This window comes from Bolinopsis microptera, chromosome 6, assembly GCF_026151205.1.
Source record: "Bolinopsis microptera isolate Bmic1 chromosome 6, MBARI_Bmic_1.0, whole genome shotgun sequence".
Lineage (NCBI taxonomy): Eukaryota > Metazoa > Ctenophora > Tentaculata > Lobata > Bolinopsidae > Bolinopsis > Bolinopsis microptera.
Window position 1 is genome coordinate 12,396,725 of NC_087077.1, and position 27,871 is coordinate 12,424,595.

At 41.2% G+C, this 27,871-nt stretch overlaps 1 protein-coding gene and 1 long non-coding RNA gene across 5 annotated transcripts in view; one reads left to right on the plus strand and one right to left on the minus strand.

Annotated features, from left to right (window-relative positions):
- The window catches only part of LOC134817593 (kinesin-like protein KIF19), a 41,514-nt gene extending 15,700 nt beyond the window's left edge, over window positions 1–25,814 (minus strand). Inside the window, exons 1-18 of one of the 4 annotated variants that reach the window (XM_063826801.1) lie at window positions 25,691–25,814; window positions 25,496–25,570; window positions 25,189–25,384; window positions 24,945–25,081; window positions 24,403–24,501; window positions 24,148–24,264; window positions 21,966–22,334; window positions 21,704–21,842; window positions 21,469–21,553; window positions 21,006–21,258; window positions 20,190–20,312; window positions 19,786–20,042; window positions 19,371–19,501; window positions 18,657–18,779; window positions 14,989–15,456; window positions 14,473–14,673; window positions 13,948–14,064; window positions 13,753–13,830 (exon numbers count right to left, since the gene is read on the minus strand). In XM_063826801.1, the coding sequence (XP_063682871.1) occupies window positions 13,753–13,830; window positions 13,948–14,064; window positions 14,473–14,673; window positions 14,989–15,456; window positions 18,657–18,779; window positions 19,371–19,501; window positions 19,786–20,042; window positions 20,190–20,312; window positions 21,006–21,258; window positions 21,469–21,553; window positions 21,704–21,842; window positions 21,966–22,334; window positions 24,148–24,264; window positions 24,403–24,501; window positions 24,945–25,081; window positions 25,189–25,384; window positions 25,496–25,570; window positions 25,691–25,720 (2,998 nt within the window). In that variant the 5' untranslated portion in view covers window positions 25,721–25,814. The remainder of the gene's footprint in view (window positions 1–13,752; window positions 13,831–13,947; window positions 14,065–14,472; window positions 14,674–14,988; window positions 15,457–18,656; window positions 18,780–19,370; window positions 19,502–19,785; window positions 20,043–20,189; window positions 20,313–21,005; window positions 21,259–21,468; window positions 21,554–21,703; window positions 21,843–21,965; window positions 22,335–24,147; window positions 24,265–24,402; window positions 24,502–24,944; window positions 25,082–25,188; window positions 25,385–25,495; window positions 25,571–25,690) is intronic. The other 3 variants (XM_063826804.1, XM_063826802.1, XM_063826805.1) reach the window with 3 other exon arrangements.
- LOC134817132 (uncharacterized) lies at window positions 10,109–11,873 on the plus strand. Its single transcript, XR_010160472.1, has 2 exons — window positions 10,109–11,182; window positions 11,601–11,873. It is a non-coding gene; the product is annotated as an uncharacterized LOC134817132 (long non-coding RNA).
- Window positions 25,815–27,871: the final 2,057 nt, after the last annotated feature.

Consider the following 27,871-nt stretch of genomic DNA (forward strand, 5'->3'; position numbering starts at 1 on the left):
CTATACGCTCTCTCTAGTGTCAGTTGTTCGAAATCCTCCTCCAATAGCAACTCCTGTGCTTCTGAGTTAACAATTCCCATTATAAATTGATCTAACATTGAACTGCCGAAGTCTGTAAACTTGCATTTGACTGCCAGTTTTTTTAACCTCGCAACAAAGTCTGCTGTTTTCTCCGACTGCTTTTGGTGGCATTTGTAGAATCTGAATCGCTCTGCCAAAACAGTCGGTTTCGGGACCATGTGATTTATGAGAATTGTCTTCATCTCGAAATATGTAAGTTCGTTGACGTCATTTGGAGATGCTAAAGACGTAAGTAGGGAAAAGATTTCTGGATCAATGCTCGTTAAGAAGTGAGGTTTGATCGTTTGACATAGCTGATTATATTCCGCTAACAGTTGTGCATGCGCGGTTTGTTGCGCTTCATTCGGATTCTCTACTAACGGTTCCGGTTCAACCGGATAGGATTTTTGGGACTTGAGAAACCATGTGTACTGCTCGAACCAGTCTTCCGGCGCGCTGACTGTAGCGGTCAGAGGATAGGGGTAGGATTTTGTCATACTCGTCGCCAATGTTATGGACCAATGAAATAGACTGTCTTGCTAGACCTCTAAATAGAGGCTGAAATAGATTGATTAGTAATAAGAAATATACATCGTCATATTATAATCAATAATACATTACAAGTAACACTGGAGAAATCACGGGACTTATGGAGGATAGAAATCTATCGAGACAGTGCATCAATACTCGGACGCTGAAGCCTAAATTAAGAGAAGTTTAAAAGTTCACAATCATAATTATTATTTAAAATTGCCTCTAATAGCTACTGATAATCAGCTTGATAGTCGTCTTCCAGCCAGTTTATCAGAAATAAATAAAATGCAGAACCTAACAAAAGGACTAAAATAACTCCAAGATATATTTCATGAAAATTACTAAATTTGCATTGGCGCTCGATTCCAAAGAATTTTTGTTAATGATGCGTTGACAAAATGCGCGGCGCGCAAAAATTATCATTTGAAATTGTTTGTTGTTCAAACATATTTCATAAAATAATCTGTAATATATAGTTCTAATAGTGCATAAAAAGAATAATCTCAAAATATAACACTAAACAGAGCAAAAACGAGGATCGCGCAAAAATCATATCTATTTTGACAATTTCCGGGATTTTGAACAGGAACCATGTTTATACATAAAGTATAATTAACAAAATACGCAAACCGTTAATTTATTGATCCATAAATTTTTAAATTCTTTATATTTTCGTATATAAAATTATTTTTGCAAACTATTGACCGGGGACTCTACAATTAAAAATTTATGGATCAAGATTTTAATGGTTTGCGTATTTTGTTTACATATATTTAAATGGTTCCTATTTAAAATCGCGGAAATTGTCAAAATAGATATAATTTTTTGCGCGATCCTCGTTTTTGCTCTGTTTAGTGTTATATTTTGAGATTATTCTTTTTATGCACTATTAGAACTATATATTACAGATTATTTTATGAAATATGTTTGAACAACAAACAATTTCAAATGATAATTTTTGCGCGCCGCGCATTTTGTCAACGCATCATTAACAAAAATTCTTTGGAATCGAGCGCCAATGCAAATTTAGTAATTTTCATGAAATATATCTTGGAGTTATTTTAGTCCTTTTGTTAGGTTCTGCATTTTATTTATTTCTGATAAACTGGCTGGAAGACGACTATCAAGCTGATTATCAGTAGCTATTAGAGGCAATTTTAAATAATAATTATGATTGTGAACTTTTAAACTTCTCTTAATTTAGGCTTCAGCGTCCGAGTATTGATGCACTGTCTCGATAGATTTCTATCCTCCATAAGTCCCGTGATTTCTCCAGTGTTACTCAAACCCGTATCAGCCCTTAGGCTATCAACATAAGTTATGACTGTTCTTCCCCTGCTCAGCACACCATGGTTAGGTTCATTAAGTACCCCACACTTAGCAACTAGTTCAAGGTGCCAGTGTATATGGCAAAGCTAGTTGCATCCTACGCTCTTGGATCTTCATAGTTGCTCTTGAAAAGTCTCTCTAAAGTCTCTCTCAGTTGTTGATATCTATGCCCCCAAGGTACGTTTTCCAGCTGGTTTCCAGAACAGCTTTAAAGTCTACTTTCCTCTGTAGTGTTTAGAGTCATGAGATTTGTTTTAGAGTTGTTCAAGACTAACCCCACACTTTTTGCTGCTTCCTACAGCCTGTCCAGGAGTAGTTTTGCCCCATAAACACCATAGTGGCCTTCACACTCATGGCCTTTAGACCCTATATAATTCTTCACAGAACAAGAATGTGCGAAGTTGTAGAGCAACCAGGTCTGAAGCCATTCTGGTTGTCTCTTAGTTCTTCTTCAAGTCTTTGCTTCATCCTGCTCAGCATTTTGATTAGAGTTTTACTTTTTGTTTCTGATTTCTAGAAAATCATAAGACGTGGCACTTGGTAGCACTCTGTTTGCAATAACTACCTACTAATGATATCCATTACCCATGACATGTATAGTTTCTTTTAGGGGTTATAGAGGTGTCAGGATTTTAGTATCCACAGCAATATATAGGTGATCTGGAACTCAATCTTATCAATACTCCTACATGATTTTATGGAGTGATTGTTGCAGTGAATGAATTTAATATATATATCCACCAGCGTCTTACCATATTTTGTCTTCTGACCTCTCGCAGCCCGATGTAACAAGACACAGTGCGCGTCCAGCCTGCTTAAAATACAGCACGCGAGCAGATGACACTTAACGTGACAAGTAACAATACAGCCCGGAAAACAAACAAAATTGCAAATTCCCACACAGCTCTAATTATGTGGCCTAAAAGTTCTACACTACACTTTTATAATTCCCACGGCAATATACTTATAGTAATACAATTACAAAGAATGTATAAGCTCTGAGCTCACCCCCTACTCGATCCTAGTATCCCCTATATCAGTATAACTATATCACCCAGTCGGCGCATGATTGGCTCATATTGAACACGTGACATACTGTAACTATGGTTACAAAATTCGTGGCGACTTGAAGTCTGCGTCTCTAATCCCTATTTCATTGTGTTAGTATTAATAATTATTTGTTTACCATTTCTATATAAATTGCTCACTATTTCAGTTGATAAACCTTGAAATTTTAGGCCGAAATTTTACGTGTAATTCTATTGTGTTCCCGAAAGATATTTTACCCTGTTTTTTGTTTTGAAACTGCCATCAACATATTTTATGTTATGAATTTGATCTTTAACTCTCATATTTAATGTCCATGATCAGACTGTGATCTCGAGCTGATCTCTGGGTTACTCTTTTTGGTGGTAAAACCTGTAAGCTGAATTAGTTTTTTATATTTAGGCCGTGCAGCGTGCTTGTACTTAAAAATACATTGTGTACCGAATAGAAACTTTGAACATGCCCTAGCTGTTTTGACACCGCCAGTAAAATGATGTTCTTGAGAATTTTATGTTCTACTCTCACGTTTTCTCCGTCTGCCGTCTCAAACTCTCCTGGTAACTTAAGTCATAGATGCTTACACTTGTTGACGAACTCATACTCATGGCGATGGCCTGCATTATGATTGTTTACAATTACATGACGCAATAAGCTGACAAATTTTTGGTAACGGCCGGTTTTTCGTCGGTTCTTTATTCTTCTAGTTTGTTCTATAATCTGTAATTTTTCCCTGTTCTGCATCTTAAACCAAAGGCTAAAGCATGATTTTCTCGTAAATTTGCAACTTGAGTTCGAAATCTTTTACTTCTATTTGCTATGATTGTTGGAAACTGTAAAGCGCCCGCTCATGGATATACACGATATCATTCCTCGCCATGAGGGCGGAACTATCGTATAGCACTCGGGCCCGTTGGGCCCTCCGTGCTATACGAAAATATCTCCGCCTCGGGCTAGCGCCCTCGTGGAGATATAAAATATTGCACGCGCACGCACGTGCAATATTCAGTACCGCCCTCAAGGCTGCGGTGATATCTATATATATATTTGTGTTAAATTCCTATTTTGGACTCTTAACTTGACTTACTTGACTTAAGGCGGCTTCAGCGTCCGAGTATTGATGCGCTGTCTCCATAAAACTCTATCCGCCATAAGTCCGCCCATTTCTCCAGTGTCGTTGAGACCCGTGTCAGCTCGTAGGCTATCAACATAGGTCATGGCTGGTCTCCCCCTACTCCGCACCCCATGAGTTGGTTCCCAGAGTAGCAAGCGGTTTGCGACTAGTTCTGGGTGCCGGTGGATATGGCCTGCTAGTCGCATCCTGCGCTCTTGGATCTTCATGGTTGCTCTCGGTAGGTTGCCATAGACTTCTTTGTTGGTTTTTCGCTGCTTCCAATCCACATTAAGTGCCATCCTTAGCATTCTAGTGTAGCAGCCATCAATGCGTTTCTTCAATTGCTCTGTCAACGTCCACGTCTCAGAACCATAAAGAAGTATTGACTCCACAGTAGCAACAAATAGACGGATCTTTAGTCCTCTTCTAAGGTCAGACTTCCACATCTTCTTTAGCTTGTGGCAAGCTGCCCAAGCCTTAGCTTTTCTGACCCGCAGGTCCCTCTCTGTTGTTGCTATCCAAGCTCCAAGGTAAACAAAGTCTCTCACCTTTTCCAGCTGGTTTCCAGAACAGTTATTAAGACTGCTCGCCTCCTCTGTCATGTTCAGAGTCATGAACTTAGTTTTAGTGCCGTTCATGGCTAGCCCAACACTCAGTGCTGCTTTCTCAAGCCTGTCCAGGAGTAGTTTTGCCCCTTCAATGGTATCAGTGATAAGGGCAACATCATCTGCAAACTCGACGTCTGCGATCTTCTCGGCACCAATCCTTCTACTCCGTGCAGGCCTGAGAGTGAACCCAGAGTCCGAGTCATCATCGTCTATAGTCACTGTCATGATATAGTCAATCACGATAATGAACAAGTACGGGGCTAGAGTGTCTCCTTGCAGTACTCCAGCCAGGATATCAAAAATTTCTGTTATACCATCGGCTGTAACTACTTTAGCCTTTGTGCTCGTATAGATACCCTCAATGAGCCGCACTATGGCTTCTGGTATGCCATATGCTTTCAATATCTTTATGAGCAAACCTCTATGCACACTATCGAACGCCTTTTTGAAATCAATGAAAACCATGGTGGCCTTAAGATTTTTGGCTCTAGCACCCTCCATAATTCTTCGTAGAGCAAGGATGTGCGATGTTGTAGAGCGCCCAGGTCTAAAGCCATTCTGGTTGTCCCTTAAAACTTCCTCAAGATTTGGCTTCATCCTGTTCAGCAACATTTTGTTCAGAGTTTTACTGACTATCGATGTCAGAGATATTCCTCTGTAGTTGTCGGTCTTAGTGAGGTCCCCTTTCTTTGGCACAGGAACAATATTGCTGAGCTTCCATTGATCGGGCATGAGACCATCACATAATGCATCGTTGCAGAACTTCAGGATGACGTCATCGATGTCCACCCTCTTCATCACTTCAGGTGAGATACCATCATCACCATAAGCTTTGCCTTCTACTATCTGCTTTTTGGCAAGACGTAGTTCCTCAATGGTGAACGGGCCATCCTCTATATTCAGTGGAGGGTGTATATTCCTGATCGGAATGCTATTGTCAGGGACTGTGGGTGGCTGTCCAAGTAACCCAGAGAAGTGCTTCCTCCAGTTCTCAAGACGTTCTGTTGAGCTGCCCCCTTCCACGAGTCCACAGCTGGGATTTGTCCTCCTTGAAATATCGTTGACAAGCTTCCAGCTTTCCTTGTTCTTACAACGATCAGCAGTATCCTCAACTTTCCTGATCTTTGCTTTCAGGATCTCCTCCTCTACCTCTTTGTAGCAGGCCTTTAACAAATCCTTTTTAGTGGCGACTTCCTCTCTTAAACTGGACTCTTAAACTCTTTAATTTTATATGTTATTGGATTGAACCAAGTAACATGTTACTCTAGCGAGATCTCCATCCAAAAAGATTAGTCTGCGCGAGCTGTTTTATTACTTTACTTATACATCTTCGGAGGGTAGGTAACATTTCTACTACATTTAAGCTCTTCCTATAGACCTGCCTCTTGATCTCTTCCTATTTTTGGGTTGTCATTCAAGTAGACAGTTGGGTAACCGATCTTCAGGCATTCTACTGACAAGTCCAAAGCAATGCAGCTATTTTGTTGTAAGTATGTCAGTAAGGGAAGTTATTAATGCCCTTCTTAAAACATCCCTTGGACCAAGAGGAAGATTAAGTGAGTGTGTAATGTCACCAGACAGTAACCACCAACTCTATTCAAAGATTCAAGATCCACTTGTCACAGAAAAATATTCGAAGAGATTCTTTCAGATATTATAGTATATAGTACATTAAAAATTCAAGGTGTTATATTATTATAACCTGATCTTGCCCTCCGGGGTCCCATCATAAGCACATTCAACTTAATCTTATTCTTTACCTAGATGTTACCTGTAAATCGCAGAACTGGTTGGACAATGGACATCAAGACTACTGTCACAGCCTGGTGACCTAGAGCTAAATGAGCTAATGTTTCCTGTGTAGACCTCCCAGATGCTGGACAGGCTAGGATGTTCCTCGCCTTGTGAGTAACTTCAAGATCAGGTGTTATGGATTTAATGAAATAAGGCCAGAGGGGGGCGGGGGGGGGGGGAAGGATCAAAATTTTCGACCTAAATTTTATTCTCTAAACAAATTCACATTCATTATTCAATTGGTGTCTTAATTATGGATATACTGGACCTGATAATGTGATGTAAGATGACATGATAATACAGAATAACATGAAAGCCTTCATTCAATTAACCTCATTTTCACGATAGGAGCATATAAACTTCCAAAATTAGGGGATGGGCAGGTCAAATCATAGTCCTAACTTCAGGATATATATATAGGCATTCAATAACTATGATATATTGACTTGAAATTGAATATCATCACAGGGAAAATATAATGACAATTCTTGTTGACACTGAGCACTAAACTAATGACAGCTAAGTAAAGATTCAGTTCAAGCCATCTAAAGCGACTCATGAATATGTACATTAGAACTTATTTTTATGAAGTTTGGGTTTTATGAGAAAGTTATTATATGCTACTTATATGAATGCTTTTTCAAAGAGATGCGTATTTATTCTCTTTTTAAACAAGACGATATCGGTTAATGTTCTCAATTGCTAAGGAAGCTGATTCCAAACAAAGGGTCCACAGTAACTAAAGCTTCTCTCAGTTTTACTATAATTTGAAACAGTAGGAACATTTAGGAGGAAATAGTCTTGTTCAGTCCGTAGTACACGTACAGGTTGACTCTTAATGTTGATGCATTTGGTGATATAATTTGGAGCTACGTTGTTGACACATTTGAACACGGTTAGAGCAATCTTATACTCTATTTGTTGTCTTATTGGAAGAAAATGGGCTTTTTTCAGGAATGGAGTGACACTGTGAGCACAATGTTATGTTATGATTACCCGGCCAGTTGGTAGATCACCGACCGGCTATAAGCCGGCTACTAACCGGCTATAAGCCGGCTTATAGCCGGCTACAATTTTTATAGCCGGCTATAAGCCGGCTTATAGCCGGTTAGTAGCCGCTTACATTTGTTGTTGAGCGACGGCTATTAGCCGGTTATAAGCCTGCTATTAGCCGTTTTGGTATTAAAAGTGGTTATAAGCCGGCTATCTGTTATAGCCGATACCTTAACGGCTAATAGCCGGCTTATAACCGGCTAATAGCCGTCGCTCAACAACAAATGTAAGCGGCTACTAACCGGCTATAAGCCGGCTTATAGCCGGCTATAAAAATTGTAGCCGGCTATAAGCCGGTTTATAGCCGGCTTATAACCGGCTTATAGCCGGTCGGTGATCTACCAATTTCCCGATTACCCTTGTCAGTTTTAGTTTACAATGATATTTCAATTCCTTGTTTCTGTTGTAAAAGAAAGCACACAAATGACCTTACTTGAATATTCCAGCTGACACTGTTCTTAATGTATATAATAATCAGTTCTGCTAGGATACAACCAGATTAGTTTTCCTATTTAAAAAAATCATATAGTTAATCCATAGAGTTGTGTCAAATGATATTGAATCTCCGAAAAAGAGTGACAGAGGTTAAGCTCGTTAGGTTTTGGTCATTAAATGTTTAGGCAGTAATTTTTGATTAATTGTTCTAATTCTCGTTGCAGTGCCCTCGAATCATTGATAAACAACGTAAACTCAATTTACATAAACCAATATTTTCTGGTGTTACTATATCCGCCGAAATTCCCTTTCCTCAGGAACGAAAAATCTATTATACCATAAATTAAGTCAAACAATTGCCTAAAATTGTTGTAAACTAAATTTCATGGGAGGACTTATTTTAAAGGAGACTAAAATTTCAGCAGAGCATATACATGATATATGATTTAACGAATTTAAGTATCGTTAAATTTATACAAGTCGCTACTGCGTGTTATAGGTAAATGTATGTGATGCTATGTAATTGATGTATGTAATGTTGACTCGTCTTTAAATAATTTCCCAGATCGAAAATATTTTAGTCAAAAAAGCTAGTTGAATAAATTTTAAAAAATTAAATGATATGGAAAAATGGTCTTAAAAATACGACTAATATTGTTGTTGACTTGAAATTAACAAAATTTGTGACTTATATTATGGTAGCCATAATATTTATGGGAACCAAAGTTATTGTGAACCAAATTATTTCAGGCATGGTGGGCTGAACATGGAGCTACCGAAAGCTGCGAATCATTTAGAAATAAACTCAAATGCAGCAGACAGACAGAAGCATTAGTTTGAGTTAAGTTGTAAAGCTTCTTTAAACTTTTTCATCACAAAGAGAAATTTGTGTTAAATAGTAGTGGTAAATTTAAAGGGCGTGTTGGTAGACCTAATACAAACTTATATCAAATATGCTTGTTGATGACCTTAAATATAGAAACTTAGAACTTAGAAATTTGAGTGATTTAAATGAAATAAGGGATATTGCTAGCTGTTCCACTACTAAAGAAATAATCCCGATAACACTCAACCTCTGCCTGATCCAGAGGATATCACCATTTTACCTTCACACAGACATCGAACGCTGTAAGAAGATGACGATCAGACCTCATTAGCTGTAGGAAGTGTTGGAAACTGTTGTACTAGGCACAGATTACGTAGTTAAGATGTTTTCTTAATGGAGTTCTATTAACTATGTATGATCCTGTTTTATAATAAGATTATTTGTATAGAGTCGTATATAATGTTTCTTCTTAGACTGCCAGAGAGCACAGAAGATGGCTACTAGACAGCTAAAATCGATACTTTACGAGCCACCAGGGGATGCCTTTTTTCGATGGATAAAGTAAGTGCACCGACTTTTGACGCTTAAAAAAGTAAAAAGGACTTTTCACAGAGATATTTTGGTACCATCTTATGATGGCCTCTCATATGTATCTTTCGCCTTTCGGATCAATTTATTCCGGTCAACAAAGTTTCCTACTCCAGGCCATTAAATTGCTCCGTCAAAAACGCTATTATACCGGAGTTTTATTATAGTCCGGAGTTGGACGTTTTTCTGTACGCTTAGCTTGTCAATCTATGGTGTAGTTACCGTATAATATAAATGCTGTGAACACATTTTTCACTTGCTCGTTGACGAGGGTCACGTGATGGTAGGCGAATTTGTCAAGTTTATACGACTATTGTAATTGTACAATAAAATATTTATATTTTTGTATCCTTGTATCTGTGACCTCTGACAGGACACCGGTCATCTCGCCCAATTTTCCCGGGAGAATCAGATCTCATGTCAACTAGCGCGTGATCATCCCGGCCTGGGTGGTCCACTTGTAATGTTGTCAAACGGGAACCTCGGCCTCGCACATCTGGTAGTGAAGTACTGATTACAGCTGCAGGTCCTCCAAATTCACGAAGTCCAACAAGTCCTTGTATGAGCCATCAGTGTAAATCACGGTACTTTTCTAATCATAATCGCTTAGCTTGGCATCATTCAATGGACATTTGTTGTTCAAAAGAAGAAGAGTCAAAAATGAGAGTGAACGGTGACTGCTTATTGCATAAGCTCTTAAATCTGCTAACCGCACATAGCTCACGCAGCTGTCTACAGTTGCTGGGCTCGTTCCGGGTCAGAAATTTAAAGTTTACTGCGGCGTGGGGCTACATCGTCGTTCTGCTGTCGTGTACATTTAAGAATGTGGTGTGGAAAGAGTTCTGACTTTTCCTGGAGTAAAGATATATGTCGGCCGTCTTTGTCACGGAGAAGTCTTTAAAGCTTTAAAGCTCTGAGCTTGACCTATTAAAAGACAAAAGATACATTTGCACGTCACGAGTAATGTGACCTACTGAAAAAAAATCGGGCAATTTGAAAATTTAGTCAAGTTCACACATGCACAATCAACCCCTCATTGGTGTGATCCTCTGATCCGGGAAATCGAGATGTCCTCTCACAAACAACAGTTATTAGTAACAAGCATAACACGATTTTCCAATCTATTAACGAAGTTTGAGCATTTAGGGTCAAAGCAGAGACTTGGGTCGATGTGAATCGGCTTAAAAATAACAAATTTGGGGTATCTTTATTTTACATCTTGGTCGAGACCTGTCACCAGCAATATGATTTCATGTTGCCTTATTCAGGCGGGCGAAACTCACGTTACATGCGATCTGATCATCTGACTCTCACGATCGAGATCGGTAGCTTTAACTCACCAGCTCCAACACGGTTTTTTAGACTTTTTTCGGTTTTTCGAGCTGCCCTTCTCCCCTGAGGCCACGATGAAAAACATACAATATATTATATCTTTATTCTTTATATGTTACATGCATTCCCCTGCAGTAGTGAAAAGTAAATTGTTTGTTTTATTTCAGTGTCGACAGCTCAAACTATGGTGGTATCTTATCGCTACAATGCTGCTAACTAGACTCTTGGATGAAGTTAAGTTGTTTTAGTCAGATGATCTACTTTTTGGCGTTTCCTACTGCCCTAGTTATAGTAGTTCAAGGTTTAACTGTAAATATAGTGTTAAGTAAGTTTCAATACTTCCCTGCCACCTTTTCAGACATTGCAGAGATGTGTGACCGCACAATTCTCAAACCGAAGAATCAAAAGGAGTTATTGATTTATCGGTATATAAAGTATGTATGCTTTATCAAACAAAGCCACTAGGTAAGCAAATTCAAATATTTTGACAGTTCATACTGCGGTTATACATTGCAGCCAATGCGCAGCAAACAAGAGCTTGCCACGAGCTTGCCACTGCTATAAGCATTCGTATTCGTAGCTTGTTTGAATCTCAAATTTATTCGAATTATCATAAGTAGCCGGAAGCCCGTCCTGCGGACGGAGTTCTTCAGCACAAAATCGATTCTCAAACATTTTAAATCTACCCTTTCTCATTTCTACTTCTTTTCCTTTCACAATTTTCATGTTTTTTAAAAACTTCTTACCCCTATCCATGTCACCTATGATTCATGCATTTCTAGCTTCTCGGACAGTGCTGTCTTTTCCCTCATTGGCAAATCCTGAAAGTTTTATGAAAAATATAGATCAGAGTTATGTTTGTTCTGCACGTTCTGCATTTCAGGTATTCGTGACACAGTTTACGTGTGATGACGTGGGCATCTCTCAACACACTTTGCAGCATGAGCGACGGTGCCCTGGCGGGATATCTGGAAATGTAGCCTTGAGCTCAGTTTATTTTTCTCCGTCACCTCACCCGGGGGAGGGGGGGGGAGCCAATGACTTTGGGTACTTTGGGGACAAGTGCAGAATTTCGCCAGCAATTTAACCTCAAGTCTCCAAGATTTTTAGCCCCCATTGGTACCCAAAAGTCTCCTTTAGAAGTCATTTAATAAAAGATAATATCAAAGCTACATAAAACTCGCCAAAACTTTGGGTACTTATGGGGACAAATGGAAAATTTCACCAGCGATTTGACCTTCAGTCCCTATTATTTTCGTCCCCATTGGTGCTCAAAAGTCTCCATCAGTAGTCATTGCCCCCCCCCCCCCCCCCCCTCATCCTGTGTCGGCTGTATGCAATTCTGATTGTACAACGGTTAAAAAATGCCAGTTAAATGTACCAACTCTCGTTTTATTTATTGTACCGACTCTCGCTCTTCGACCACGCTTTTCGTCTACTTGGCGTAGGGCGCGGTAAGATTTCATGTAATCACGCACACACGTATCGCGCGCGATGTAGAAATAAGTGCACATGGTCTTGTGGGTTCAAATGACCCCCGTAATCCATGTGGTGGGGCAGGAGGGTCAAGCACTGTTTTTTCTGAAATGAACCTCCTGATCCATGTGGTGGGGCAGGAGGGTCAAGCACTGTTTTTTCTGAAATGAACCTCCTGATCCATGTGGTGGGGCAGGAGGGTCAAGCACTGTTTCTGAAATGAACCTCCTGATCCATGCGGTGGGGCAGGAGGGTCAAGCAATGTTCTTTTCAGGTTGACCCTCCTGCGCCATTATAATTGTAAAGTTATCACATGATTAATCTAGCTTGAGTTATATGGTGAAAAGCCGCGCAATACCACACTCACTTTGAGCGGTGAAAACTTTAATCATTTAAATGTTTCTCGCGCGTTTCAGATTTTATGTCTAAAATTTTAAGTCTTAATGATTTCTGCAGAAGAATTTGACGCATGGGAATTCGCCCAACCTTGCACAGATGATCAGTCTTATAACCATCTTAGTCTTACTATCCGATTGGTTGGTTAGTTACAGAACCTGTCCCCAATCTCTTATCGGAAAATGATCCAACTCAATCTTACTATTTGGATAGTTTCAAGATCGTATAGAAGAATCTTGAGATAATCGGCTTTCGTCAAATATTATTCCGCGGAACAAATGGAACGGAAAGTCCAACTTGATTTCTGTGGCCTGTTTTCAAAGTTTAAATCCCATAATTAAACAAACCCAAACCTAAACAACAAAATATGCTGTTTGTCTCTACCAATTTGTCAGGCAATACTCTACAGATTAATAGTCTAAGGTCATGAACGACAAAACGTTTACAGATGGCGCATATAATACTTATTCTGACAAATGACAACGATTAGAATATTTTTTTCGATGATGAGAGAACCGATTGTTCCCTCGGTTAATCACGTGTCACTGCAAATTTGCTCCGCTTCCACATTATTACTGAATCACAGAGTCTAGTACGATAATATCCAGAATTGTGCACGCTATATGTTGATCAACTCTGCATCATAATAAACTGTTTCACGACAAATTTTAATAAAATTTCATTTCTGCGATGCTCAAGAACTTCAGCTTTCTTTGGTATGTTAGACAGGGATTATTAATTTGTGGGTTGTATGTCGCGACGTTCATTACATTCCACACACAGATTAATAAACCTTATCTAAGGTTCCTAAGAATCCTGGAGTTCTTGAATACCGTAAAAGCAAACTTGAACGTATGGAAGATAGTGGATTTTTAAGGAGTAAAAATGATTTCAAGGAGTGATGCTTATAACAGTTAATAATTGCATTGTGAAAAGTGATGATTGTAAAGGGTAGTGGAAATTGGTTTTATACAAATCTCAAGTTGTGTCAGTTATGATACATACAACATCTCTTTCAGCCATGTGACCAGCTGTGGAACCAAAACACTGCCCCCACAAATGAACAATCTGAAATTTGTACACCCCTACAGACAAGTGTTCACAATTGACATGATACTATCACAAAAACATCAACACATTCATATCACAAAACACATTTGAACCTCTAAGAAGTTTTGGAACTAGGAATGTTTCGCCCATGTTCCTCAAATTACGCTTCACTGCCCACGGTCGTGGTTTCTCTGTAACATGGTATGTTTTGGCGTACAACTTACGTTATCCGGCCAAAATTTCAGTGCCACAAATTTGTCTACATTTCGTGTAAATTCATACAATGTCTGCTGTAAAATATCACTAACCTGATTTTACGTGTGCTTTGTTGAGGTTTTTCGTTTTCTTCCCTCGCGGCTTTTGCTTAGGTGGAGTAGATAGAACAGGCTCTGTTTTTAGGGTTCGTAACCTTTGCAACTGTATCGCTGAAGGAATTTACATGTTAAAGACTCTAACATTAACTCATCTAATGAACCTATCAGTGCTTTTAGAATGTTCTACTGGAGTGGAAACCTAACTTTGGAAAGAGGTCACAAGAGAGACCCCGAACAGGTTGGATGGCCTGCTTCAGGCCTGTGTACTCGAGGATGCTGCTAATTTTACAGATGTTAACAACATCAACTGAGATGCAGCACGTCAGTTAGCATTGAACCGAGTGGAATGGAGAAACTTGTTACATCGTTCAAGAGATATGTGTGATGCAGGCCACTCCTACGACTAGGAGGAGACCTCTTCATTTAGCATTGGTATGAATCTCTTCTGCAGAATAGACCCCCCATGATCGCCAAACTCGTACTACAATCAACAAAAAGTTATCCTAACTCACAACTCACCTTTCTTAGCCTGCTTGCCGGGCGCGGGAGAACTCCCAGTCGGAGGGAGGGATGGAAGTAACTCGTTAGTACTTTTCACAAGTGAGACACCATTCTCCTCGTTACGAAGTGAGACTCCACTTCTCCGGGGTGTGACTCCGCCTCCCCGCGGTGTGATTCCATTTCTTTGTGGAGTGGCTCCAGCTGGACTTTCTCTACCACCTGTGTAAGGGTTAGATTAGAGGATCTGACCAGTCGAAACATTATTTGTTATTTTGAAAGGGGAAACAGTAAAACTTGCAAAAACCAGAGCAGACACAAATATTGAATAGAATATAAGTACTACTTTCTATAAAACTTAACATTTATTTTTCGCAAACAATTTGGTTCGGCATGATTTAACAGTCCTTCAATTAACACTACAGAATCAGTAAGGTTCAAACAGGTGACTTTGTTTCTTTGATCAGAAAGTTCCACATGCGTCTCATGCCAAGAGTTTAATTAGCAGTTCAATTAGCAGGTCGATTAGTAGATTACCCGCGCTTCCTTTGGATCTGACCAATTTTTTCAAAGCTTTCCATGTTCCAGTAAGAGAGGGAGATTTAACTATTTTCTTGGCCTGGTTTTCTGTTCCGCTCGTTTCCTCAACTACATCTTCTCCGGCTCTTTCTTTCTTGGTTTTCTGCTTCGGCGGTTTCTCCTTTTCTGCTATCTCTTTTTCCGGAAAATGTACTTTCTTGACTAGACTATTAGCACTGCTGTTGCTCCTTACAACGCTGCTTGTTTCCACAACATTAGGAGTAGTCCCTGGTTCGTTTGGAGATGTAACTACTTTGCTTTGTATTGGAGGTCTGGTAATTTCCTCAGCTTCCTCCTCAGGACTCCCAACATCAGCCTCCCCTTCCTGGATCTCTAGATCAGATTTGTTGGGCAATGTAACTGTTCTGTTGCGTTCTATCAGAGTGGTCGAGTCTCTAGTTACCAAGGTAACAGTGGGGTCTCTCTCTAAACATATTAACTCTCTTCAGTAACAGTATGTGAAGTGCTGTGACACAAAAGAGGGGATGTTTTTTACATGTTCAACTGGTCGCCCAACAGTCTGCTCTGGTAACCCCACCCCCACCCCCCAACATTCTGCTCTGGTAACCTCACCCTCCCCCCAACAGTCTGCTCTGGTAACCCCCCCCCCCCAACAGTCTGCTCTGGTAACCCCCCCTCCCCCCCAACAGTCTGCTCTGGTAACCCCCCCCCCCCAACAGTCTGCTCTGGTAACCCCACCCCTCCCCCCCAACAGTCTGCCTCTGGTAACCCCACCCTCCCCCCCAACAGTCTGCTCTGGTAACCCACCCTCCCCCCCAACAGTCTGCTCTGGTAACCCCACCCTCCCCCCCAACATTCTGCTCTGGTAACCCACCCCTCCCCCCAACAGTCTGCTCTGGTAACCTCACCCTCCCCCCCAACATTCTGCTCTGGTAACCTCACCCTCCCCCCCAACATTCTGCTCTGGTAACCTCACCCTCCCCCCCAACAGTCTGCTCTGGTAACCCACCCTCCCCCCCAACAGTCTGCTCTGGTAACCCACCCTCCCCCCCAACAGTCTCTCTGGTAACCCACCCCTCCCCCCCAACAGTCTGCTCTGGTAACCCACCCCTCCCCCCCAACATTCTGCTCTGGTAACCCCACCCCTCCCCCCCAACAGTCTGCTCTGGTAACCTCACCCTCCCCCCCAACATTCTGCTCTGGTAACCTCACCCTCCCCCCCAACATTCTGCTCTGGTAACCTCACCCTCCCCCCCAACATTCTGCTCTGGTAACCCCACCCCTCCCCCCCAACAGTCTGCTCTGGTAACCCCACCCCTCCCCCCCAACAGTCTGCTCTGGTAACCCCACCCTCCCCCCCAACAGTCTGCTCTGGTAACCCCACCCCACCCCCCAACATTCTGCTCTGGTAACCCCACCCCTCCCCCCCAACAGTCTGCTCTGGTAACCCCACCCTCCCCCCCAACAGTCTGCTCTGGTAACCCCACCCTCCCCCCAACAGTCTGCTCTGGTAACCCCACCCCTCCCCCCCAACAGTCTGCTCTGGTAACCCCACCCTCCCCCCAACAGTCTGCTCTGGTAACCCCACCCTCCCCCCAACAGTCTGCTCTGGTAACCCCCCCCCCCCCCCAACAGTCTGCTCTGGTAACCCCCCCCCCCCCCAACAGTCTGCTCTGGTAACCCCCCCCCCCCAACAGTCTGCTCTGGTAACCCCACCCCCCCCCCCAACAGTCTGCTCTGGTAACCCCCCCCCCCCCCAAACAGTCTGCTCTGGTAACCCCCCCCCCCCCAACAGTCTGCTCTGGTAACCCCACCCCCCCCCCCCAACAGTCTGCTCTGGTAACCCCCCCCCCCCAACAGTCTGCTCTGGTAACCCCCCCCCCCCCCAACAGTCTGCTCTGGTAACCCCACCCCCCCCCCCAAACAGTCTGCTCTGGTAACCCCCCCCCCCCAACAGTCTGCTCTGGTAACCCCACCCCCCCCCCCAACAGTCTGCTCTGGTAACCCACCCCCCCCCCAACAGTCTGCTCTGGTAACCCCACCCCTCCCCCCCAACAGTCTGCTCTGGTAACCCCACCCCCCCCCCCCCAACAGTCTGCTCTGGTAACCCCCCCCCCCCCAAACAGTCTGCTCTGGTAACCCCCCCCCCCCCAACAGTCTGCTCTGGTAACCCCCCCCCCCCCCAAACAGTCTGCTCTGGTAATCCCACCCCCCCCCAACAGTCTGCTCTGGTAACCCCACCCCTCCCCCCAACAGTCTGCTCTGGTAACCCCACCCCCCCCCCAACAGTCTGCTCTGGTAACCCCCCCCCCCCAAACAGTCTGCTCTGGTAACCCCCCCCCCCCCAACAGTCTGCTCTGGTAACCCCCCCCCCCAACAGTCTGCTCTGGTAACCCCCCCCCCCCCCCCCAAACAGTCTGCTCTGGTAACCCCACCCCTCCCCCCCAACAGTCTGCTCTGGTAACCCCACCCCCCCCCCCCCCAACAGTCTGCTCTGGTAACCCCCCCCCCCAAACAGTCTGCTCTGGTAACCCCACCCCTCCCCCCCAACAGTCTGCTCTGGTAACCCCCCCCCCCCCCCAAACAGTCTGCTCTGGTAACCCCCCCCCCCCCCCAACAGTCTGCTCTGGTAACCCCCCCCCCCCCCCCAACAGTCTGCTCTGGTAACCCCACCCCTCCCCCCCCAACAGTCTGCTCTGGTAACCCCACCCCCCCCCCAACAGTCTGCTCTGGTAACCCCCCCCCCCCCAAACAGTCTGCTCTGGTAACCCCCCCCCCCAACAGTCTGCTCTGGTAACCCCACCCTCCCCCCCAACAGTCTACTCTGGTAACCCCACCCCCCCCCCCCAACAGTCTGCTCTGGTAACCCCACCCCTCCCCCCCAACAGTCTGCTCTGGTAACCCCACCCCCCCCCCCAACAGTCTGCTCTGGTAACCCCCCCCCCCCCCCCCCCCAAACAGTCTGCTCTGGTAACCCCCCCCCCAACAGTCTGCTCTGGTAACCCCCCCCAACAGTCTGCTCTGGTAACCCCCCCCCCCCAAACAGTCTGCTCTGGTAATCCCACCCCCCCCCAACAGTCTGCTCTGGTAACCCCCCCCCCCCAAACAGTCTGCTCTGGTAATCCCACCCCCCCCCCAACAGTCTGCTCTGGTAACCCCACCCCTCCCCCCCAACAGTCTGCTCTGGTAACCCCACCCCCCCCCCCCCCCAACAGTCTGCTCTGGTACCCCCCCCCCCCCCCCAAACAGTCTGCTCTGGTAACCCCCCCCCCCCCAACAGTCTGCTCTGGTAACCCCCCCCCCCCCCCAACAGTCTGCTCTGGTAACCCCCCCCCCCCCCCCAAACAGTCTGCTCTGGTAACCCCACCCCTCCCCCCCAAACAGTCTGCTCTGGTAACCCCACCCCCCCCCCCCCCCAACAGTCTGCTCTGGTAACCCCCCCCCCCCCCCCCCCCAACAGTCTGCTCTGGTAACCCCCCCCCCCCCCCCCCCCAAACAGTCTGCTCTGGTAACCCCACCCCTCCCCTTAACTTGAATTTTAGAGTATAGTATTGTCTATACGGAGACTACATTATAAGTATAATGGTAACTGGATGTAGAACAGTAGTGACAAGGTGTGACAAGGTGTGACAAGGTGTGACAAGGTACTACAATTCAGCTATTACCTGTAAGACTAGGGGTAGAGAGAACGTGCATAGTGGTCTGTGAAACGTCTCTTTCCTCCAGTTTGCTAATCATGTCTCCTCCTTCTCCATCCTTATCAACCACATTGTATGTCTTAGTGAACACTGACAAGGAAAGGTAAGTTATCGTTAATTAATCATTGGGGAAAATATGGAATCAATGTATTACTATTAAATATTAATGTATATATTGTATACGATACAAATACAATTATTTCTATGTCTGATTATAAAAAATAGCAGTACGTTTGTATTAAACATTTAATAACGGAGCAATGATATGCTTTTTAAATATGTTGGTATTATTTAATTCATATTAGACTTTATTGCTGATTTTTATTCATTCTGTTTTGTACAGTAATTGTATTCCTAATCTATATTAACGTATTTTATACCGTTAAGAATTATTTGTGATTAGTGCAATTATAATACGTTTAAATAAATCATTACTCATAAGTCTATTCTATATAAATTATTTTGTTATGACTAGTTATATTTTACGGATATTTCAAGTGGTGAGGTATATCTAAGACGAAGAACAAAATATACAATTTAAACCAATCAACAACAAAAAAGTGAAAACAATAATTTTGTTTATTGAAATAGCTGCTCTATTACTAGGAGTGTGTTCACTAATTTAATTAATTAATTAATTACCAGGAGTGTGATCACTAATCTTATTAATTAATTAATTACCAGGAGTGTGATCACTAAGAGGAGGGGTGGAAGGTGGGGAATCCTCCTCACTCTCAGCCGTTATACTGCTCACTGCACTTCTAATACGGGGCAGTACGTTGTACTGTGTTAAACTTCTCTCTTGTAGTTTTCTGTAGAGTTACCATGGTTATTGATAGTTAGTTATGATGGTTACTTTAGTTACTTTAGTTATTTTAATTACTTTAGTTACTTTAGTTACTTTAGTTACTTTAGCTACTTTAGTTACTTTAGTTACTTTAGTTACCTTAGTTACTTTAGTTACTTTAGTTAATTTAGTTACTTTAGTTAATTTAGTTAATTTAGTTAATTTAGTTAATTTAGTTAATTTACTATGGTAACTATAACTGTGATTATCACAATTACCTAACTACAAACTAACAGTAAATAAACTTACTCATAAAGTTTGTCCAGTTGAGGAGTATTATGAACATTGTTGTTAGTCAGCAACTGATGCTGAGTCCTGACCACCTCCAGTAACTGTATATTATACTGGTAGTGGGAGTTGAGCCAGTGTCCCTGTTCCTCCACTACTGCACCCAAACTGTGCACTTGCTCCCTGCTCCCAGCTAGCTGCAGTTCTAACACGTGCACATTAGATACTAGTCCTAGAAGTTCCTTGTGATCTGTATCTAGTATTTTATCTTCTATATCCTGGAATATGATGACCATATAATATTCTAGTGTCTGACCTTCTATATTTTTTTTTTAAATAAACAAAAATTTTAAAATTTTAAATGATTATAATCGTTATAAATTTTTAACTCGTTTAGAAAAAAAGGGGTTTCCATGGTGACATACCTCTTCAACGGCCCTGTACTTTTCTGCAAGATTAGAGGAGACTCGTAACAGTTTATCCTTAGAATTCTCCTCTCTTCTCTTGCGAGCAGACTGCCGACGTAGCGCAGATCTTATCTCTATCTCCTGAGTAACAAACATGTGTAATTTAACCTTTAAATTACTTGTATATTATGTTGCAGCTACAGTGAATATAAGTTAACTTTATTGCAGTATCCAGGAACTGTAGAGTGGTTTTTAAACGGTTTTTAAGTAACGTGACCAGCTCACCGGAAAAGCTATCATTAATAATTATGAGGTTATGAGAGCCACAGATTAGCCACAGATTAGCCAAAGATAAGACACAGATATACAGGGTGGCTCACAAGTAACTGCCCACATGCAACCATTTAATAACTCACGTAATTTGCGTCAGAATTACACTAAATTTATAAATTACACTCAATTTATGAGCGCTTATTTAAAGTCATAGTGTATCATGAGGTTCCTTCAAGGGAAGACTGGTGGATTGTCTAACTCAGCATATCGTTATCTCAAATAAGTGAATTTGAAGTTATGTGTCTGTACACTATACCAATTGCAACGAAAAGGAATATTGCCCCTCCCACACCCCCCCCCCCCCCCCCCAACTTGTAGATACGGAGACTATAGTAACACTGAATGTAGCACAATAATGACAAGGTGTAACGTTTTACATGATTGGTATTTGGTTGTCATGACAACCCCACTGTAGTGAGAACTAATTCACCACACACAGCTTCAACACAACCTGTTAAATATCACACATATATTTCAACATTTGCAGAGTATAAAACCAACCTTGGACTCTATATCAAGTTGGGAGGCAGGTGTTAAGGGTTGAGGGGAGGAGGACAGGTCAGGTTGAGATGATGAAGGAAGTAGTTCAGGTTGTGAGGTTGAGGTGGGTGTGAGGGGAGGCAGTGCACCGTGGATAGGGGGCAGGATATTGTACAGAGGTCTGGACTCTATGTGTTGGTGTAGTAAGGATTGGAGGTGTCCTGTTTTGTGCCCTCCTAACTTCTGCTGTCCTTCTAATCTGGACAGTCTTTCTCTGAAACAATTCCAGTTAATATTTAACACAGTAACCACACTCTATTAACTTGACGGGTGTTTTGACTAAGTTAAACTACTTTATATGGCAGTGTTACCAATGTGGTAATATATATTATATATATATTTCATGGCTGGACTTCTACACAATAAAAGAAAGCGGTTGTGATCTATATAACCTTATATTGGTATTATTATTATATTAACTTACTTATTCTTCAGTTGTTTATTGAAGGCTCTATCAAGCTGAGCACGTTTTGTCTCCAGTAACTCTCTGTCTTTTACAGGTAGTATCCCTGTAATTGTGTGTAACTATGTCGATAACCTGGGAATTGTAAGATCTCAAAGAATCAAGCTTTACAAAGAAATCTTTTCTTTATTCCAGGATACAAATTAACTAAATAAAAATGATAACTGTTGACTCTAATGTTAGCTAAATATCTGACCAGATTCTGACTCTAGTGACTGAGTGTCTGAACCCTTGCTGTTTATTTTTTTCAGTCTGGCAATCTCTTTGTGTAATTCCTCCACAATAATGGGATATTTGGCGATGTGATGTGATACCGTCTGTAGGTTCGGTCGAATCTGAAAAATATTTTGAAAATGATTATGATAATGATTCAGAATGTAATCCAGAAAATACTTACTTATTGATAAATAATTATTAACCTGATATTTAATGTGCTTGGTGCAGTTTACAAAACATACCTTGGTTTTGATGCGCTTTGCCCGATCTGCGTACTGAAGAGTATTCCTGCTCTCATCGAACACGTGACAGTCAGGTGACACGTGGGCTATCATAACAGTTCGACAGTTTCCTCCCAGCGAGTCCTTCAAAAGGCGGGTAAGTTTACTGTCCCTATAGTTCACATAAGAAGAGGTATTGTTACTGAGAGCCTTGATACAGTTACCCAGGGCGAGGAGGGATCTGTTAATGTGAGCTCCTTCTACCAGACGAGTTCCTCTGTTTTTAGTGTGCGTTGCTCGCTCGCTCCCTGCTAAATCTATCATGTAGAGTTTACCTGTGCTTACTGTCTCTGTTAGAGAGCGTGCTCTACCCAACTTCTTTACAGTTACCTGGAATATAAGGAGTGGTTACTAGGGGGAAATGTAAGTTTAGAGTCCTACAGAATGTAGTATCTAGAGAACAGTTTCATACGTGGAATTATTATTATCTTTATTATTTCTTATTGTGAGGTGGATAAATAATTTGTAAAAAATAAATAAATAAAACTATAAATAGTTTTTTAATGATTATTAATCGGCAATTATTTTGTATATCAGTCTGATTTGTTTCCCAAAGTTCAGTATGATAGGGAAGAACAGATTTAATCTATATCCGTTAGTAGCATTAGCATAAACTGATAAATACAGGAATTGATAATTGAATAGAAATTTGTTCGGCGAACTCATGTAGTTAGCTTAATATGTGATGCTTGCTATACCGATCTGACGTTACCTGATATACATTTGAAATCCATTATATACCGATTATAGTGATTTTATGCACGAGCTAAAGGCGGCAAAGTTGCCAAACCGATATTTGTACACTTCTTCGGAAATATCAAATGATGGAGTAGTTCGCTGTTTATTAGTCTCATGATTGAAATACTGATAGTTGGATAATATCCGGTTGGAAGAGACAAGGACAAATGAAACAGGAAGTTAGAAATGTAGGAAAACTTTCGGTGTCAAGGCCATCTTCAGGCTCAAATTATTTGTTATATACAGTAGTGTTGAAAGTATTAAAACTTTTGAAAGTATTAATACTTTCAACACTACTATATAACAAATAATTTGAGCCTGAAGATGTCAAGATGGCGTTGACGCCGAAAATTTGCCTACATTCGGACTAACTTCCTGTTTCATTTGTCCTTGTCTCTTCCAACCGGATATTATCCAACTGTCAGTATTTCTTCGGAAATCTACTACTTCTTCTACGGAAATCATTGAGTTTTGGGAATCACCACCAGTTTTGAGGAGAAAATTTAAGAGTGTAGGGGGGTCCGCTAATACAAGTTAGAGGATTGGAAAGTCAGGTACCGCTGATTACAACTTACAACTACCTGGCACCGCTGTAATCTGATTATATGTAACCTCTAGGTAGCTCAGGTTACAGCTTCTTTATTCTTATTGGTCATCACCCTGTCACGTGATATACGTTGTCATGACGAATGTTGTGATGACCGAGCAGTAAAAACACTGAACCGTGAACAATGTCAAAACAATAGAGCCGGCACGGGGACCTTCTAGAACACTGGGTTGCTAGGGTTACAGGGAAATGAGGCGGGGAGATATGGCCGGTACTACAATAATAGCTTGGGTATTTAAAACACGTTCAATTTGTAACCATGATAACGGAAAGTGAACAATTACTAAATTTATTGGTATTTAGCGTGGGTGGGACGAGGAGAGCATGCTACCGAGGAGAGCATGCTACCAGTTGCGAAATAGGCTCTTGTGCAACACAGAACACTTCATAGATCTAGGTATGATACCAGGTTATACAACAACACTATAAAGATGGGAACTGTAGAGCAGTTTAGACTAGATATAATATCGACAGAGACCACATCTAGAGTCTAGACGGGACTAATGGAGTACTTGTAACAACGGATATTATCACCCTGGAGTTACAGTATCACTTTGGATATCTCTGTGCCTGGAGATACTATCTCTCTACCTGGAGATAGTATCTCTGTACCAGGGGATGCCTATCTTGGAATATATAATATTTAACTATCTGTATTGATATATTATATTATAGCTATGTTGTTATGTTGTGTAAGTCTGTGGAGTAGTAGCGAGAAGGTATCGTAAACCTTTTAATTTGTTCTCTTGATTATTTGTCGATGATTTAAAGTAAATAAAATATATTATCACTGTGTACCTGTAGCACTGCGTGAGATCTGGAGCTAGTTTTGTTTACTGAGGTTGGTTCAGTAGTTCTCCTCTTGTTACCGTCCCTCAACATGTCCATAACTTCTCTTGTGCTCTGCGCTTCTACCTGACATTATACGAATTTTAAATTATGTACATATTGTGTCAAATTTTACGCTTATCAAGATTTATTACTTCGATAAACCCAACCACAGTGACCCCCAAGTTGCCCCCCTCCCCCTTCCTTCTCCAGTAATAATATTACCTCTTCAAGCCCAGCAACAGTTACACCAGTACTGTCCTCCCTCAGCTCCAGATCCCCTGACTCTGGACACAGCAGGTCTCTTATCAGCTCGTTATAAACCTGCCACGTGACATGTTAGTCGATATTACGTTCAACAAATCTGGTTAAACAAACTTCTATAATGAATTCTTCAGAAATCTAGAAGTAGTCTTCTTAGTCAACTACGCCATTCGAATGTTTGTCAGCTGGTTGAAACAGCATTAGAATTCAGATTAGATCACACATTTTAACATTAAACTACTTGTTAAGATAACGGCACTGCAGTCACTATTTATTGTTCCTTACGTGTTACTTACTCATGATACTAACATTCACAAAGAACTTTCACATCTCATGCTAAGCTTTTTAACAAGACATAACGTCTGCAATAGTCAATACGTAAACAGGAAGAAGAGAAAGTTTAACTGTTAAAAAAATCTTTGCAATTCAAGTGTTTTTTTTTCCTGCATCACAAGAATGCATCAGTATTAAGTAGACATATGTAGTAATGAGTTGGCAATTACCTCAAGATAGCTCATGTAGACGGTGTAGGTGCTATTCTCAGAACCTTTCCTCACAAGGGCAAATATTTCATTCAAAGCAAGTGCCATTATCCCAGGGTTATCACCAGTACCCAGCATTGTGTATGTTTTCCCTGTCCCTGAATTTAGAGTTGGTCAGGTAACATTTTTCTAAGTCAGCAGCTCAAAGAGGTTCTTCTATTGTATTGAACTTTACTTTTTTGTAATATAAATTAACAATGTTTACCTGTAGGACCATATGCAAAAACTGTTGCATTAAAACCATCAAGAACTGAGCTAATAAGAGGTTTTGTTGTTGCCAAGTAAACATCCAGTTGAGTATTGTAACTGTCGAATGCTATGTCGAACATGTACCGCTTTTCCCTTGATCGTTTTGCTCGCAAGATGTCGTCCTCATCTCTAGGGTCCGTCAGGATAACCATCTGTCGGAAATTGGTGTGTTAACAAGTCTACAAACTATTCAACTATATTTTATGTTTATGGATTTTGATAACCAAAGGTTTGGTGCATTGAATAAAAAATAAATAAATAACCTGCCCATCCAAAACATGCACAATCCTGTCTTTACCAACATGGCGCTCAGTTGGGGGTCTTACTCTTAGAACAACCTGAAAAATTCAGCAATATGTTTAAATCAAAACAAATATTTTAAAAAAACATAAGAATTTCTCTCTACAGATACCAGAACCGTTCTACCTACCTGAAAATAGTCTTAAATGAGAACTCACCGTTAAATTTTGTGTTTCGGTAGGTCCCATGGCTAGGAAAGAGCATCTTTGCCATACTGAAAGGCTAAATCGCAGCTTTCCATTTTGCTACATGACCAAAACACTTCCCTCGTTAACGCTAAAACATGTGCAAAATTAAATGTTTATAAAGACAGTAGGTTTAAATCAATAAGAGTAAGATAATATCTTTACTAAACAGGGGCACCTGATTTACATCATACATGATGCTCCTGAAAGATTTAATGAATATTCAATTTATAATTGATGCTGAAAGTTTTAAAAATGATTAAAAAAACTTTCACTTGACCCTTCAGCTATATTGACTAAGTCGAATGATGGGAAAAATGGAAATCGTGGTTGAGGTTTAAATTTGGAGGGGCTTGCCAAAAGATCAAGCTAAGGACTGGAGCAGAATTCTTGAAAGAGGCGCTGTGCTATCGTATACGATAATTTGTAGAGATCTTATTTTGGCATCATGTAAGATTTCATTTCGCATCCAATATCTCCTATTTTACTTAATCGGACTGACCATAAGCCGTGTGCATTCGTTTAGTGCATGGTGTAACGTTACAATTCATGACTCCCCTTCTTCTATTTTTCAAGAGCCTTCAACTCTTATTAACTCTTATTAATTAACAGAACATGCAATTTAATTACTAATAAAAGGCAGACAGAATCATTCTATTTAGTAAGGTCTATATTTGCACATTGTTCTGTCATATGTGATATGGTCCCCTCAAACTGTAACTCACCCCGAGCAGTTTGTTGGGACCACTACTAGCATAGTCACAACATCTACAAAGCTGCCATATAGCCTGACTGACAATTTTCTCGACTGACTGACAATGTTTCTTCTTTTTCCCCATTTAGAATACAAAGATTAGTACATTTTAGCTTATGATTAATATTATATTTTTACCTATAGTTTACCTAGATTGCTATACATAAAAGCAGGCCGTAAATAGATCATTATTCAACACTAGTCCAGTTATAAATAAACTTGCTACCGGGCAGAAGAAAATAAATATTCTTCCTGTTAAAGAAAAGTTATCTATATGTTAGCGGCTACAAGCTAGGCAGCTGCAGAAAAAATGCCGCGCACGTTCAGCGTACAGCTTTTCGTTTTTGATTTTACAAATGACAAAGCAACTTTTAATGATTATTAATGGAATTATCGGATATTTATAGTTCGTAGGACTCCACCTCCATATAGAGCATGGACTGACTCAGAAGGAAAATTTTAACAATAGTGTTTCAGTGTGTATCCTAGAAAATTCCAAGTCCTAGTAGTTTAGATGTTAAGAGCACCGATATATACATGCCTTAAATTCCCTCCGCCCCTCAGGAATGAATAGTACAAACCCTTTTAAGATTCCTTTATTGCATAATTGATTTTTATTTTGCCATTTATAGTTCAATATGTATTGATTCTTCTGTGGAAAATAAAAATTGTATTTTACTTAAAAATTGTATTTTACTTATAACGATCTTCTTTAAAACAGTGAATATCATGATTCCAGTATCGCTTCCCGATTACTTAGTCATATGCCATTATGCCGTCCAGAGGTAACCCAAAACACTAGGCCCAATGCTCAATTAATTTATACATTATAGGTCTGACAATTTAACTTACGTAAGTACTATTGCATGTACCCTGTTCGGAAGCATATCGCTGTTATATATTGTATTATTACTATAATTGATATTGTTATGTTTACTAATCAATGAACTTCCCTATCCTCTTATGGTTAGTACTACATAGTCTGATCCTTGTCTACATATCAAAACTGGCGACGAGAAGATGGCAAACAAATTAGAAAACCTGTCCCTGATGGCAGATGTGAAAAACTGGGTGGAAAGATTCGAATTTCATGCCCTAGCTAATTCATGGATGGGGGCAGTGCCGGACCTAGCAGACGACAACAGTTACGCAGCAGAGCAAACCTTGATCATAAAAAAGAATGTAGCGATGTTCATATCTAAATATGATGCTGAAATTTTTAAGCTTTTAAAAGCTTTGTGTGCGCCGGAGAATGTAGCACCTACTAAATTGGCTCAAAGGCACAAATTTAGGAGTGGACGTCAGCAGTCAGATGAGTCTGGAGCCAGCTTTATATCGAGATTAGGGTCACAAAGACTTTTTTAAAGATCTATATGACTAAAAGGATTTATCTACCAGTA